The following is a 16,434-nucleotide window of genomic DNA, read 5'->3' as shown; positions in this document are numbered from 1 at the left end:
ATTTTTCTAAAAAAAGTCTAACGAGTTCATGTAACAATATAATTTTCTAACAAATATAATGTTATTATAAAGTGTAATCCTAATTGGGTTAGCAATTATTAAAGTTAAGTAAATGCATTATCACTTACATATTTTGAGGTAGATAAAATATGTTCTTAACATTTTCTAAATTGAAGTTTTAGAAAATTTTGTTTAGTTTTCATACTCATTTTCTAAATATCCTATATCTTGTCAACTCTGGGATATTGCCCAAACTTCCGAAATTAATATATATTTTAGGAGAGTGCTCTAAAGTAAATAAAGTAAAGTTTAATGTAGAATCATTTAATTTAACTGTTTAATAAATTATTTTATGTCAACTAAAATTCAGACTTAAAAACTGAAATTGTCTTAAAAAAGCAGAAAAGAAAGCAGTATGGTTTACATTGTTGGACTCGAACAATTTGAGAATTACCACACAACAGTTCCTGTATGTAAACAAAAATAACAAATAAAGATGCAACTTCATGTAATGTCTGTTGTCCATTTGACACAAAATTTCAATTCTTGAGGACAACTAGTAACTCCTTCCCCAATATGTCCACTTCTTTGCTGGCTTACCCGATGCGAAACACACAGTACCTACCAAAGTAACAAAAAAATTGACGTAAATAAGGATGTAAGGGTATAAAAAACATTCATAATTTGATTGGTAATTTGAATGATTAGATGGGTAATGTAGATTTAGATGGTGGGTTATTTGAAATTAATCTTAAATAACCAACATCAAACATGGCCTAAGTTTCTGATATATATACAGTACCTTCTTCTAGTTCAGGCTGCTCAAATGGAGAACAAAGAGACTTTGCGGCTCCCATCTCTCCCTTTGTCCTAGCTTTTACATCCTTTTCCACCTCCTGGTACAACATTAGGAATACCAAATTTGGCTTACAAATAAGGTCAAAGTTTATAGAAAAGTGCTTATATATCTTGATCTTACAAGTGGTTTAATATTTTAAATATATTTGAGTAAAGCATAAAGATCATGATATTTATAAGTCGGGAAGAATAAATCCATACCTCTTCATCACACCAAGGAGCCAATATCATTTTCTTCTTGCCCAATGCTTCAATAAATTCATCCCAAGTTTTTATTGTCTCAATGCATGTGTCTCGCTTCTGTTTTGCAGCATCAAATAGGCTAGTATGGACATTAGCCAATATTTCTCCAACTTGTTCAACCAAAGAGCTCATTGGAATATCAATTTTTGCAGCATTGTCACGGCGAACTACACGCACCTAATTAACCACCAAAATTAACAAAATCATTACAAATTAAATGAATAAAACATATATATAATCTACATAATATATCTTATGCATAATAGCCTCAAAGGTTAATAGTTCATCTGGGAATTTGCTTTCTTAAAAATAATATATAATTCAGCATAAAACTCTTGGTTACATTATAATCTTCCCTCACTAGCTATGTTATACTATTGATAATTTTACATAAAAACATGATACGACATCAAGTGATTAGAGTTTTATTAGGTGTATATATATATATATGTCATTAAAACATGATACAACATCAAGTGATTGTATGTTACTTTGCATAAAATATTTTTGATATGATTTTAATACAATATTAGTATGGGGTCCATTCTCTTAAGGTAAAAGCTTCTAGTAACTAAAAAAATTGTTATCAAACCAAGATGATTTCTATTACCTGTTGATTAGCAAGATCTTTTGGTCCTATTTCGATTCTGAGAGGAACACCTTTCATTTCCCAATGTGAATACTTCCAACCGGGAGAATAGTTATCTCGGAAGTCTGTTTCAACACGAAAACCTGCTTCAGTCAAGGATTTCAGGGTGGATTCACAAGCATCATAGATTCCTTGAGTATCAGCATCCTTGTAAGGCACAGGAATCACAATAACTTGAATTGCTGCTACTTTTGGAGGCAAAACCAAACCCTTGTCATCCCCATGAACCATCACCATAACTCCTATCTGTTGGTAATAAGATAAAGACAGCTTATGTGACTGCTTAATTTAACTGATGTAAATGTTTTAAATTGTTTTTTAACTAAAACATGAAACTAGTGATTCCAAATAGGACAATCAAGAGAATCTCAAGAGCATGTGATTTTCAGGAGATTAGGTTATTTAGTGCATAGAAGAAGAACAAACAAGATCAGAGAGGTACAAGGACTTATTTGATATGGATTATTTGAATTAAATCTAAATAAACTAAAATTCCATCATCAATTACTTCAATCATTCAAATCATAAAATTATCAAACAGGATTTTATTCATTTAACCCAAATAATCTACTTTTCAACAAACAAGATTTTTCCAAAAAAAAAGATTATTTCGATATAACCCCGAGATCAGACAAGCTCTAAGAATTACCTGAAATTAGCCATTTTCCTACCTTACTAATGAAAATTACAAACATGCCAGCACAGGAGGGAAATCATAAAGAAAGGAGGACATCCTTAGTTTACCGTTCGAGTACTGTAGGCCCATGAATTTTGCCAGGCCATAGCCTTCTCTCCCTTATCATTTTCAAAGTTTATCTCAAACATTTTTGCAAAATTTTGGCCCAGACAGTGTGAAGTTGCTCCTTGGACACCACGGCCAGTGTGTGGGACGAAAGCCTGCAAAAAGGGACAACAAAGAAGAAATTTTTAAAAAAATGTTTAAAATTGAAGCCCGAGTTAAACTCAAGCAGTTTCTGAAACAAGTTTAATGGCTGAACAGGGCATTCATAAGGATACATACCTCAACACTGGTTGTATAAAGTCCACCAGCAAATTTCTCATGTTCACTTTTCTTGCCCTTTATAACAGGAATGGCCAAGAACTCCTCGTAAATACGTCTGTATAGTTCAAGTATATCAAGAACCTGAAATACACATTAAATAGTTAACCTCACAACAATTCATACATTAAACTAGTGGATAAAATGAAATATAACAACAAAAATATGCACAGGTAAATATCAATATCAAATTGGCCTGTCATATAAGGAATGTACAAAGGTCCTATTCTAGTTCACATCTCCACAAACCAACGGCTCAATTAAATTCTCAACTGTAACAAATTGGAAAAGAACATGTAGATACGCCTATTTGTAAACACTTTCTGGTACTGGATCGGTCTAGGTTTGGTCGAGAAAACGTCAGATAAATTTTCTTAGATGAGAGAAAGTTCTAGAATATAACTTAATTAGCCATATATTCATAAATTTGTTGACATTTTCTCATCCAAAACCAAGATCCAGCTCCATAGAGTGTTTCCAGATGGGCCAGTACTATCCCTATCATTATATACCTCTGTATCTGCCTCCTCCTTTGTTGCAAATGCTGTATGCCCCTCTTGCCACAGAAACTCTCGGCTCCTGCCACAATTTACAAGCTATAAGAAATAAAGCATATTCCATTGAGGGAGAAAATAATGAAACCTATATGTTTTTAACTTATAAGTACATCATCAGAAACAACATTTAATAATATGCTTGCAACTATAGAAAATAACTCCGTTTTAAACTACCTGATAAAAGGAGTGGGATTGCTGAACTCCCATCGAACAACATTGCACCACTGGTTGAGTTTCAATGGTAAATCCCTGTGGCCTCTTATCCATTTGGAATAGTAAGGATACATGACAGTTTCACTTGTAGGACGAATAGCAATAGGAACTTCCAATTCAGACTGCCCTGACTTTGTTACCCAAGCAACCTGAGAAATTGTCCATTTTTAGTGATGTATCGTAAACAGAACTACCTCTTTGTTCCATTCATATGACATGTTAAAAGTAAATAATGTATATTTTTTCATTAGAAATAAATTCCAATGAAGATGGCATTAGGGTAATAGATGATTCAAGTTGAATTTTCACCTCAGGAGCAAAACCTTCAATGTGATCCTTCTCCTTTTGTAGTACACCAGGAGAGACAAACAGAGGAAAATAACAGTTCTTCACCTTCAACTTCTTAATTTCTGCATCAAAAAAGGCCTACACAGACACTTCTTAGTATATAAAGAAATCCAAAACCGATGCTGAAAACAGAAAACACCCTACAGAGTCATGTAATGGAGATTGAGAAAATAATCATAAAAAACCTATAAAATTATGAAAATTCATAAACTTACTTGCATTATCTCCCAAATAGACATAGTCCATGGCCTCAAGATGTAACATCCAGAAATGTCATAATACTCAATAAGTTCACCACTGACAACAACCTAACAATCCCATAAGATAGATTAAATCAGGTGAAAGCCCACATAGACTATACTAAACCCTATGAACTAGATACTAGCACATACCTCAGAATACCACTCCCCAAAATTTTCATCTTTTTTGTAAGTGAGACCTAACCCAGTCTCTTTCTTCACTTCCTTCTTCTTTCCTGCAAACAGTTATAATGATATAGCTCAAGAAAATCACATGAATCCATCCACTCAGAACATGTAATTCGAAATACACTTACTTCCACCACCGCTGGCTTTGGGATTCTTTTCTCCAGCCATTTGGAGCCTTTAACCTGAAACAACAGATAATCAATCAATGGCAAAAACTAGAAGCAATCATCAAGTTAAAACTTCAGTCAGATCTTAACCTGGGTTTACTATATCAGCTAATTAGCAAAACAAATAATCAAATTACACAGAGAAATGATAAACGTGAAGGGATAAAGGATGAAGAAGAATTACACGAGAGATAAAGAGAGAGAGAGATCGCAAGGCCGCTGGAATCAAACTTGGAAAGATAGAGAGACAAGCCGGCGACTTTTACAAGCAACCTAAAATTAGGGTTTTCTTTCTTTATTTATTTTGCTAATAATTATTTGTAATATATAATTCATAATTTTGTGTTTTTTTAAGTAAAGTTTTCATATTTTTTTTTTTTTTTGCAATTTTTTACAATGAATAATAACAATTCATACTATTTTCTTTCCTTCTTCACTTTACAAAATGATTAATAGAAAAATGTTTAAATTATAGAAATTTTAATATTTTTTATTGTTATTACTTTCTTTTATATTTATTATAATTTTTATTTTAAAATAAAAATTAATATTTTTTCTATAAAAACTAGAATATATCATCTATATTTATACTATATCTAATAACAAAATTTTTATTTGTTAGAAAACTAGTTTTGAGTAAATATAAAAATATATATATATATATATATATATATATATATAATATGTAATAAAGGTTTCAAGTTCTAAATTACAAATAATATATTAAAATAAAAATAAATACTCTCATTTCACATTTTATTCACTTCGGTAAAATAATTTTCACTTTGGTTACAATTTTCACTTTAATTTATCAAATATCTAATTCATATTTTTTAATATTTAGTATTGTGACCTCACACTTTGGTGAATAAAATATTTTATTTGTATTTTTAAACTACTTTCAATTGTTACTGACCTATTATCCATCGGCTAGAGCTGAGTATTGTATGGATTAATCTGAAATCTAATCCGATCCGAATCTGAAATACTAATTCGAATTGGATATTTCGAATTGGATTGAGTTTGATTTGATTGGATTAAATTTGGATTAGATTAAAATTATCCAAATTATCCAAACTATCAAAATAAAAATATATTTTAATTTGTATTTCTTTAAATTTCAATTTAATATAATATATTTTAAACTTATTTTCGATTCACTAGTCAACATTTTTTTTTAGATTCTAATTTTTTAATTATAACATTAAAATTTAATAAAAATAATAAAATAAATCAAAATTAAGTAATTATATAAGAAAATATTAAATGAGATTATCTCGAACATTTAACGGATTAATCCGAACCGAATCCAAATTACAAAATTTAATTAATTATTTCGGTTTGAATTAAATTCGGATGAAATTAACTTTAGATTTAGTTTAACTAAGATTTAATTTGAATAATCCAATCCAAAATAATTTAAATTTAAATATATAATAGATAATATATAATATATAATATATAATATATAATATACTTAATTCTTTTTTATTTTTTAATTAAATACAAATAAAATAAATCAATTAATTATAAAAAAAAATATTATTAAATAATTTCAAGTTCACATTTAAAAAAAACAATAAAATAAAATAAATATAATATATATATATTCAATCCAATCCGTATCGAGATCCATATTAATTAATAAAATAATTTGGATTATGGATTAGATTAATTTAGTTTTGATTTAATTCGGATCGGACAAAACGAATCGGTTTTACCCGTTTGTTCACCCATATCCTCAGCAAATCACGTACCAATCACACTTGGTTAAAGACTTGTACTTGTTTTTGTTAGGTTGCAAGTTCGAAACATGCATAACCGTTTTAAGTTTATGAGCGGGTCAACCCATAATCTGACTCAAATATCAAATTACTCTCATATATCCAAATTAATCATAGCTCTTAACCCGACAATTCGAACACTTTGAAAATTAAGCATCAACATAACATAAGTAATAACAAAATTTGTATATAAATTAAAATACAAAATCTAGGTAATCACTAATCATTCTCACATTTTTTTTAATCATATTATGCAGAAAACATAATTTATTAAAAATATTTTAAATTGAATAAACTCTATTTTTTAAAATAAAACAAATTCTTCAAGATTAATTCATTATAAACATCTTAAATTCCATTTCATATTGCATGTAAATCTTCGTTGTCACATATAATATTTATCAATGAGATGAGCTAATGGCTCTGATTTAATAACCAGTTACAATGATTTGCATTATTTTTTTAATAAAATTATCATTAATATTTTTTCTATTTCATTTTATACTAATTAAGAACACATTAATCTACATTTGATTTCCTAATTAAATATATATAATTAATATATGTATATAATTTGCAGTTTAAAATTATATGTATTTCAATAAAATAATTATATATTTACAAATAAATTATTGAATTACTTACATTTTAATATATATATATATATAATATTTAAATAATCTTAAGAAAAATCAATTATCCCATTATTAATCAATTTATAAATTAAATACCTTCTATTTTTATTTTATTTTAATTATTCTTTTACTATATAATTAATAAGACTTTTCAAATCTTTTTACCCAATAACCCATCTTTTTATATCTTCTAATCAAATAAATTATTTAAATAATACAATGATGTAGTTAAAATAAATAACCAAATCATAATCCCAATTCCCAAGAACCTATTTAAATCATATATATAAGTCAACTCTCTTTGTTTTTTATTAATTATTTTAAAATAAATAACATGCTTGTGCCTGGAGTAAAAAAAACCTTGATTCAATCTCAATAAGTTAATTAATGTTCGTGGCAAGAAATGTTATGAAATAATGACTTAACATCAGAGATTAATAAAATTATTTGTAAAATATACCGTAGTTCAAATTTTATTTTATTTTTTTGCCTGAAAATACAATTCAGACTTTATTATTTATGTGTCAAACATGACATCTTAACAACACTATTAGCTTTAATTATATATCAAAGAAAGTTGTTTTTATTTATTTTTGGTTCATATTTTTAGAAAAAATATTTCATCCTATTTTCTTTCTGACCCGTATCAATTCGATCATGTGAGATTTTTTTGTATATAAATGAGTGTGTTATAGAGTAATAATGTTAATATATATAAATATGTTGAACATTTAGAACGAATTAAATGTTAAATTTAAATGAAAATTATGACATTACAGTCAAAGACGAATTTACATTACATTAAGAATGTGGTGGCTCAAGTAAATATATATATATATATATATATATATATATATATATATATATATATATATATATATATATATATATATATATATATTTAATTCAATTCATTATTTAATAAAATATTTACTTAGGTTATTTTTAATCAATCCAGCCCAAAATATTTGTAAGCCCATTCAAACATATGCAAGTTCACCATAGGATGCAAGCGAGTCGAACCGAGCTCAAGCCGGTTTGAGTTCGAGTTCAACTCGATTACGTATTTATTAGCTCGACTTGAACTCGAGCTCAAACGAGTTTATAAATTTGAACTTAACTCGACTCAACAATTTATTACCAGCTTGGTTCGACTCGAAAATTTGAACTAAAATTAAATTTTTAAATATTTGTAAAAATAAATATTTATTTTAAATTATAGGTTTTAATATTAAAATAAATATACTGTTTTTTTATCATGTTCAAAAAAGCTTGACATGTCATCGAACAAGTATTATATCTTGAGCTCGACTCGAATATTAAACGAGCCAACTCGACTCGATTTTTGTCAAAGTTAAAGTCAAGTCAAGCTTTGACCGAGCAGCTCGTTTGATTCATTTCTAGACCTACTTCACCCTAATTCCAAATTTTTGATTATAGCACAAAAAAATATTAATATCAATTAAATCATACGAATATTATATTATAGTAATCTTATAAATATAGTATTCTGATTTTTCCTTTGTCCATAGCAGAGTTGGCCCGGTCAAATACTTGTTCAGGAGGTAACAAAAATTCAAATAAAGTGTTTAGAAACTTATTATAACTTATTTATGTTTGCATAAAAAAAAGACTTGAGAGACAGAAAACTCTAAATAGGGTTTTACAAATTTTATAATATAACTTCATTGACAAAAATCCATAACAATTATTTCGTTCATTATTTAATTAAGAGGAGTGATAGAGAGAGAGAATTTCGTGAGAGAATTTGGTGAGGGAATGACTTGGTATCACCTTCATTGGTTGGAAATGTAAAAGTGGGAGGAAAAAGAGAAAATAGATAAATTATTTGATTTTTTCAGCGAATAAAATAAGATTATGCCAAGTCATTCCCTCACCAAATTTCCTCACCTAATCATTTCTCTTTAATTAAAGGTCCCCTTTATGGAAATTAAAAAAAAAAAATAAAAAGTTTATAAATTCATATGATCATTGAATTCATTTGATTATATTTTGTGAAAAACAATTAAAATATATATATGATAAACAATATTACATATCACTGATATATATCATTTAAGTAATTAAAATACATTTAATCATATCTTTGACTATATAATGCTTGATCTAGCTCAATGATCTCCTAAAATAACATTTATAAACATTGATACTAAAAGTATGAAACACCAATAATATGAATATTTAGATAATCAAACCACACACAAATAAATATAAATTACAAAAAGGCACTTAATGATCTTAATACACAATAACCACTACTAAATTATGATAAGGACTCCACATTAATTTGATTCAAAATACATACTCAAACGATCCAATTAAAAAGAGAGCAATCCATAACAAAGGGTAGTGCTTTCAACCAATAACTTCATGATTTTGATGATGAAGCACTCATATGCAATGCCACCAAAGAAGCATAGAAACCATCTTTGATATTGATAAGCTTCTCGTGTCGACCCTTTTCCACGATGACCCCGTTCTTCACCACTGCGATCACATCCGCATTCTTAATTGTTGTCAAACGATGAGCCACCACCACTGTGGTTCGGTTCACCATCACACGCTCTAGTGCATCTTGAACTACCCTCTCCGATTCTGCATCGAGGGCACTTGTGGCCTCGTCTAGTAACAATATCTTAGGGTTCTTAACTATGGCTCGAGCTATTGCCACTCTTTGTTTTTGTCCCCCGGACATTTGCACTCCTCTTTCCCCCACCATCGTGTCGTATCCCTTCATAGACGTATAACAAATACAAGTAATTACGTTAAAATATTTCAACAGATTCTTTCGCCTCGTTAGGTTTAAGTTGTTTGAGATTAATCATAAACATCAACAACAACAAAAAAAAAAATACTAAAATACCTATCACCTTTCTGATAATAAACTTTTTTTCCTCATATAACACAAGAGTGAACAAACCCTAATTTGATTATTTGCAACTACATACCTGGTTTAATCCGCTAATGAATGTGTGCGCATTTGCCAATTGAGATGCCGAGATGATCTCAGCCTCGGTTGCATCTCCTCCTTTACCGTAAGCAATGTTGGCACGTATTGTCTCGTTGAACAAGACCGGTTCTTGGCCCACGAGTCCCATTTGTTGCCTCAACCATTTTAACTTCAACCTTTGGATATCAACTCCATCGAGTGTAATAAGACCGGAATCCGGGTCATAGAATCTTTCCAACAACGCGATTACAGTCGACTTCCCACATCCACTTTCTCCAACCAAAGCCAGCGTCTATAAACAAGCACCCGAGTATTTAGTCACCAATGTTAATAGATTTAAGGACAAGAAAAAAAAATAAAAGATAAAGAAACCATATACCTTTCCACTACGAATGGTTAAGTTAAGGTCACGGAAAATCTCAATGTCATGTCTAGTTGGGTACTTAAAGCTAATGTGTTGTAGTTCAATATCGCCTTTGACATCATCTAGGACTATACCCGACTCATCACTAGCATCGATCTTTGATTTCCGATCAAGCATTTCAAATATGGAAGCCACCGCCGTCTTAGCTTTGCTAGAATCGGGTGCTAGACTACTCGATTGAGAAAGACCCATGGCTGCCATCGTTAATGCGAAGAAAACCTACATGCAAAATTAGGGTTTAGGTCATAAAATGGCATAGAAAGTCGTTTAACCAAAACGACAATAATATATATACTCACTCTAAATACATCTCCAAATGTTATTTTGCCATCTTCTATTAAACGTGCACCCGCATAAAAGCTTAGAGAATAGACCAAATAGAGTAACATAAAAGAAAGCCCGAAACCTGCCCCGCTTACTAAACCTTGTCTTATCCCATTCTTCACCGGCCCTTTACACCTTTCCTCGTACATTTCCATTATCTTCTCCTCGGCACTATAAGATGCCACGGTTCTTATACTCCCCACCGCGTCGGTTGCAACTTGGCTCGCTTGTTCATACATTGCCTACAAGATTTGTGGGAGTTTGGTTATTTTATTTATAGTTAACTCGTGACAATTCATATCATGCATGCATGACTCGTTACCTTTGCATCGGCCGAAAAACCTTTCATGAACTTAACTTGAACAAATCCATTTGCGGCAATTAAAGGAAGTAACCCTAGAATTATGAGTGACAATTGCCAACTTGCTAGAAACGCGATAATCAAACCCGCTATGGCTGATGAAGAATCTTGAACGATCTGAGCTAGAGTGTCTCCAACCAAAGCTCTAATCGTGGCTGCATCCGTTGAAAGCCTTGCCCCAATAACACCACTAGAGTTCTCCGGATGATCAAACCAACTCACTTCCATGCTAACCACTTTTTTAAAACATAATTTTCTAATTCTCTTGATCAACTTATTACCCGCTATAGAGAATAAATATGTTCTTGTTGGATAAGCCACGAAAGTTGCAAGTCCAAGGATTGCAAACATGATTGCCCAAAATCTTGAATCCTTCTTTAACTCGTTTGGAGGCTCGAAAAACGACTTTATCACGCTAGAAATTAGTAAACCGTAAATGGGTAAGATTGAACCGTTGATGATTGCGGCTAGGGTTCCACCCAATAGGACCGGGATTTCGGGTTTGTTGAGACGAATCAGCCGGGTAAAAGGGACCGGTTGGGGATTTTGTGGTTGTTTTTCTGGTTCTGGTTCTGGTTCTGGTTCTGGTAGGGTTGATTCGGGAACGTTAAATCCGACGGGAAGACCGAATGAGTGCGACAAAGACAAGTGTCGGCTGCTGATATTGTTGCTGTTACTTCTTCTTATTAGCGACGTTTTTCGGCTTGAGATTTGTCCGTCGTAAATAGATTCTTTGTTTACTTCTTGAAGTTTTATTAATTGGGAATAAGCTCCTTCAGGATCTATTAGCAGTTCAGAATGTGACCCTGATATAAATAAATAACACCAAACAATATATTATTAATTAAAATATGGTAAAAAAACTAATAATAATCTATATTCATTATGTTCACAACATTTATTTGTTAAAATATTAGTAAGCTATAGTATTATAAGTAGCCCGGTTAAGGGTATTTATATATAATAGAACCAATATATAATCAGCTAAAATAATAAATTGCATGAAGTTATGCAATCAAATAGAAAAATCATTGGATTTCTTTTTAATTTGTTTATCGTGGTCCAATTAATCCTAAATGTCATTCATATAAGGTTGATCAAATTTACTACTAAGAAATGGTATATTTTTCAGATTTTATTTTTACCTTTTTCGACGATCTTTCCTCGATGAATGACAGCAATCATGTTAGCGTTTCTCACTGTTGTCAAACGATGAGCAACGATGATTGTTGTTCTGTCAGTCATTATTCTATCTAGAGCCTCTTGAACGACTCTTTCTGATTCCGCATCAAGTGCACTTGTTGCTTCGTCGAGAAGTAATATTCTAGGGTTTTTTAATATCGCTCTTGCTATCGCAATTCTCTGTTTTTGCCCACCAGACAAGGCAGTTCCATGCTCACCAACCATAGTGTCAATGCCCTGTTTTAATTCCCAAACATTTTAGTAACTAAAATTTAAATAAATAACCCTACATCAAACATTTTTAAATAATCCAAATTATTTTCAAATAAAACAACATCAATTGGTTACCTTTGGTAATTTGTCGATAAACTTGGCGGCGTTGGCCAATTCCGCGGCTGCTCTTATCTCTTCTATGGTCGCGTTTTCCTTGCCATATGCAATATTATCTTTGATACTAGATGTGAAGAGAATTGGTTCTTGGCTAACAAGACCAATCCTTTGCCTAATCCATTTAAGTTGAAATTCTTTAAGATTTATCCCGTCAATAAGAACCTCGCCAGCCGTCGGATCGTAAAATCTCTCTAGTAGGCTAATCACCGTTGATTTACCGCTTCCACTTTGTCCGACCAAAGCTGCAGTTGTACTATTAGGGATTTCAAGTGAGAATCCGCTAAAAATTGGCTCGTTTGGCCTTGCCGGGTAATTGAAGTGAACATCTTTAAACTCAATATCGCCACGAATATCGTCGGGTTTCTTCCCTTTTTGATCATATGGATCAATCTCGGGTTTTCGATTAATGGTCTCAAATAACTTGTATGCTGCTGCTTTACCTGCAGCAAATGCACTAATGCATGGAGATGCCTGCCCAAGTGACCTAAATGAACAACAATGCACCAACACAAAAAAAACTCATTAATTGTTAAAGAAAAGCAAAGTTGTGTATTTAAAAAAAAGGTATATTGGCATTTTTAAAAATTTTAAAAATGAAGTAAAGTCTTTTCAATTGGCCATATGTCTCAAATCCATATAAATAATGTTTTCTATATTGTAAAATTCATAAGGTACAAAAGTAGTTGAGAGGTCAATCTTAGCTTATATTAGGCTTAGAATATGTCATATGTTATGAATTAAATTATTAAACCTAGTTTCTTAAATTCATTATTATTTAGATGGTGTAACATGAATTATGTGTCCTAGAAAGTTTCCACCTTTAAAATTATAAATCTAACATAATAGAAAAGTTCTTACATTGAACCGGTAAGGATAGCGACGATTACATTCATAACTTCACCTCCCGAGTACCCTCTTTCAATTATCAACTTTGCCCCATACCAAACTCCCAAAGAATAGCTTCCGAATACGATACCCATAGCCGAACCTAAGCCAAAACCGGAAGCTAATCCTTCTTGAACACCTGATTTGTAAGCTTTTCGAAGCGATTTGTTGTAAGTAGCTATCGCTTGCTTTTCTCCCGTGAATGATACAACCTAATATCATAAAATGGAACCATTAAAACAACAACGAATAAAAACATGAAAATGTAATAGAATTTTACTTACGGTTCTAATGGAGCCGATTGTTTGTTCAACTATAGTCGCAGCTTTTCCATACGCGGTTTGACCTCTAGAAGCCATCTTAGCCATGACGAAAGCCATTATTCCTCCGGTTAATACAAGCAAAGGAATGCATGTTAACATTACAAGTGTTAAAAGCCATCCCTTGATGAAGGCAATCACACAAGCTCCCAAAAATGTGGAAACTAGTTTTATGAATTTCCCAACCTACAAAGTATTTACAACATAATTGGATTAATCTTAAATTAATTATAATCAATTGTTGTTTTATTTTTGTATACCTTTTCTCCCATGGCATCTTGAATTAGAACAGTATCACCCGACATTCTACCCACAACTTCGCCCGTATTTGTTTCTGTATCGAAGAAGGCGATATCTTGTCTCATTATGGCTTTCAAATACAACTTTCTTATCCTCGCGGCTTGACGCTCTCCAGCCACCATCCAACAAGCCACCTCTGCCAAGATTTTTTTGAAAAAAAACATAATAAATAATAATGTGCTGGTTATCTCATGCTAAATATTGCTTATGTTATTTCTCAAGTTTCTTTAATGAATTGTTTTCCATGTTTATATTCAAAAGAAGATGGGAAATATGAGAAATTGTCTCACGAAGAAAAGCGGCCGCTCCGGCTCCAATTGCTAAGTAGACGAGCTTCAAAGATACCTTAAAAATAACAATAAATTGAGGCGAAACACAACTAATAGAAATAGTATTAATTTTGATGTGTTACAAAACTTTATTCTTAATATTTAATAAAATATTGAGTTTTCCTTTTCTCTAATGGAAAAAAATGGCCTATATAAATTGAAGCTATCTTATAAACAAAATAAGTGATATCTTAACACTTCATAATGGGACATAATAACATTGAGCTAGTTGGTATAAAACATATAATTTTAAGGGACATAATAACATTGAACTAGTTGTATAAAACATATCCTAATAAACATAATAACGTGGAAATAATTGGTATAAAACATATTTTTGGAGAACATTTTCCTTTATTAATTAGTTAGACCAGAGTTTCTATTCTCAAATTATTTTTTCTTGTAAAATATATTAAATATGTCAACATCAAGACCTGCCCACTTCAATTATTAGATAATGTAACTAAAATTTATTTAATTCATTATAGTTATACTCAGAGCCGGCCCGAGGTTTGGGCTGCCCTATCCTCGGTGTTGCCTAAGTCTAGTTTTAAAAATTGATAAAAAAATTCATTTTTGATGAAATTTGAACCCATAACCACATTAAAATTTTAAATATATATCTTGAACCACCAAACTACAACAATTTATATTTAAAATTACAATAAATATAACTAAATATTTTGATATTTTATACAAATGGGCTGTCCTGGAAAGTGTGCTGCCCTAACCCGGGGGCTTGCCGGGCCGGCCCTGGTTATACTTAGTTAAATAAGTAATGCAGAGTAAGTGTAAGTCAAAACAATAATATTTTCAATTCAACAACAACACCAAATTGCATAAAAAAATAATTAATATTTTTTACAAATGTGCAGATTATTCATTCAAGTGAAGATTAGTTAATTATGTCAATATAATTATTTAACTAATTATCAAATGAACACAACTTTATCAATATTTTTGTTCCACTCTTGGCAAATCAATCACCATAATCATGGAGTGGTTAAGGGCATTTATCAATACTATTTATCATTTAATATATTGATGTTTTTTTGTCTACTTGTTGATAAACAAAACTACCTATAATATGGTTGATCATGAGTTAAAGGCGTGTTTGGAATGAAATGTTGTTACTACTAACCTTGGAGACGACGCGAACTACATCAACAGGAGCGTTTTGAGTTTGTCCAAAGGAATCGATCATCTCTCCGAACAATATAGTCATTAGAGGCAAAGAAATACCATTCCCGATAGCCCCAATTGTTCCGATAATCATCAACCACATATCCACTCTATCTGCGAACGCAAAAAGCTTAAAGAATGGGACAGTTTTGCCATTCTCGTCTGCTTTCGTTTCCAAACTAACTTCACCTCCTCTAGAAGAAGTAGCTTCTTCGATTTTCATTTCTTGTCCTTTTTTTTCCCTCAAGAGCTATTTTGCATATGAATATATTTGGGTGACAAGATTTATATATATAGAGTGGAGGACATGGCCATCATAAAATAAATAAATAAAATTGTGCTTCGATAACAAGAAATTTAGCCTTTTGATTCTTCAGCAGTCAAAAGTATTATCCAAATGAATGATGATTCCTTTGACATCCATTATTGATAGACTAGGGCCTAAAAACATGTGTTTAATGAGTAATACATTGTATTCACTAAGTTTTGTGATTTTATTTATTTATGATTTTGACACATTAATATGTTAATTCTTTTAATTTAAATATCTTTATATTAAAGTTACACAAAATGGGTACCAATAAAAATGAGAAAAATACTAATTCTCTAAAATTTATGAGAGCAATTCTAATCACATTTTAATTTATTTTTATTGGTTCTAACGAAAATTTTGTTATGAATATTTGATTTTTTTTTAATTTGATTAATTTAATAAATATGTAGCGCGCTAGATTTTGATATATGTCCTCCTTTGTTTTATTGCGTTTGTGTGATGTTAATTTTTTATTTTCTTTTTTCTGCTAATCGATGAATATATACTTAAT

General features: G+C 30.8%; 2 protein-coding genes across 3 annotated transcripts; both read right to left on the bottom strand.

Moving 5' to 3' along the window:
• Nucleotides 1–365: 365 nt before the first annotated feature.
• LOC124929080 (proline--tRNA ligase, cytoplasmic) lies at nucleotides 366–4,803 on the bottom strand. 2 transcript variants are annotated; one of them, XM_047469346.1, is made up of 13 exons: nucleotides 4,708–4,803; nucleotides 4,485–4,538; nucleotides 4,321–4,403; nucleotides 4,144–4,236; nucleotides 3,890–4,006; nucleotides 3,542–3,729; nucleotides 3,323–3,389; nucleotides 2,772–2,894; nucleotides 2,495–2,647; nucleotides 1,712–1,996; nucleotides 1,060–1,278; nucleotides 803–896; nucleotides 366–621 (listed from the first exon to the last, which is right to left on the bottom strand). In XM_047469346.1, the coding sequence occupies exons 2-13, from the start codon at nucleotides 4,522–4,524 to the stop codon at nucleotides 557–559; spliced, it is 1,527 nt and encodes a 508-aa protein (XP_047325302.1). In that variant the 5' UTR covers nucleotides 4,525–4,538; nucleotides 4,708–4,803; the 3' UTR covers nucleotides 366–556. The 2 variants fall into 2 exon arrangements, with proteins under 2 accessions (XP_047325302.1, XP_047325303.1); XM_047469347.1 differs by lacking the exon at nucleotides 4,708–4,803 and adding an exon at nucleotides 4,614–4,631.
• A 4,452-nt stretch (nucleotides 4,804–9,255) lies between these two features.
• LOC124929081 (ABC transporter B family member 4-like) lies at nucleotides 9,256–15,777 on the bottom strand. Its single transcript, XM_047469349.1, has 12 exons — nucleotides 15,570–15,777; nucleotides 14,390–14,444; nucleotides 14,060–14,235; nucleotides 13,764–13,985; nucleotides 13,453–13,691; nucleotides 12,553–13,078; nucleotides 12,168–12,441; nucleotides 10,984–11,828; nucleotides 10,637–10,903; nucleotides 10,293–10,556; nucleotides 9,912–10,205; nucleotides 9,256–9,694 (listed from the first exon to the last, which is right to left on the bottom strand). The coding sequence occupies exons 1-12, from the start codon at nucleotides 15,711–15,713 to the stop codon at nucleotides 9,332–9,334; spliced, it is 3,669 nt and encodes a 1,222-aa protein (XP_047325305.1). The 5' UTR covers nucleotides 15,714–15,777; the 3' UTR covers nucleotides 9,256–9,331.
• Between the last annotated feature and the right edge of the window lie 657 nt (nucleotides 15,778–16,434).

Source organism: Impatiens glandulifera, chromosome 3 (genome assembly GCF_907164915.1).
Source record: "Impatiens glandulifera chromosome 3, dImpGla2.1, whole genome shotgun sequence".
Classification (NCBI taxonomy): domain Eukaryota; kingdom Viridiplantae; phylum Streptophyta; class Magnoliopsida; order Ericales; family Balsaminaceae; genus Impatiens; species Impatiens glandulifera.
The sequence above is the reverse complement of the archived record's forward strand: the minus strand, read 5'-3'. Positions and strand labels throughout refer to the sequence as shown.

Bases quoted from the DNA above. Each gene is read 5' to 3' on its own strand.
- LOC124929081 (XM_047469349.1), bottom strand. From the start codon at position 15,713: ATGTGGTTGATGATTATCGGAACAATTGGGGCTATCGGGAATGGTATT. The intron at 10,904-10,983 runs GTAACGAGTCAT...CAAATCTTGTAG, and splicing joins GTTTTTCGGCCGATGCAAAG to GCAATGTATGAACAAGCGAG. The intron at 10,557-10,636 runs GTGAGTATATAT...TTTTGCATGTAG, and splicing joins CATTTGGAGATGTATTTAGA to GTTTTCTTCGCATTAACGAT.
- LOC124929080 (XM_047469346.1), bottom strand. From the start codon at position 4,524: ATGGCTGGAGAAAAGAATCCCAAAGCCAGCGGTGGTGGAA. The intron at 4,007-4,143 runs GTAAGTTTATGA...GTGTCTGTGTAG, and splicing joins CTATTTGGGAGATAATGCAA to GCCTTTTTTGATGCAGAAAT. The intron at 2,895-3,322 runs GTATATAATGAT...TGTGTATTTCAG, and splicing joins AGGAGGAGGCAGATACAGAG to GTTCTTGATATACTTGAACT.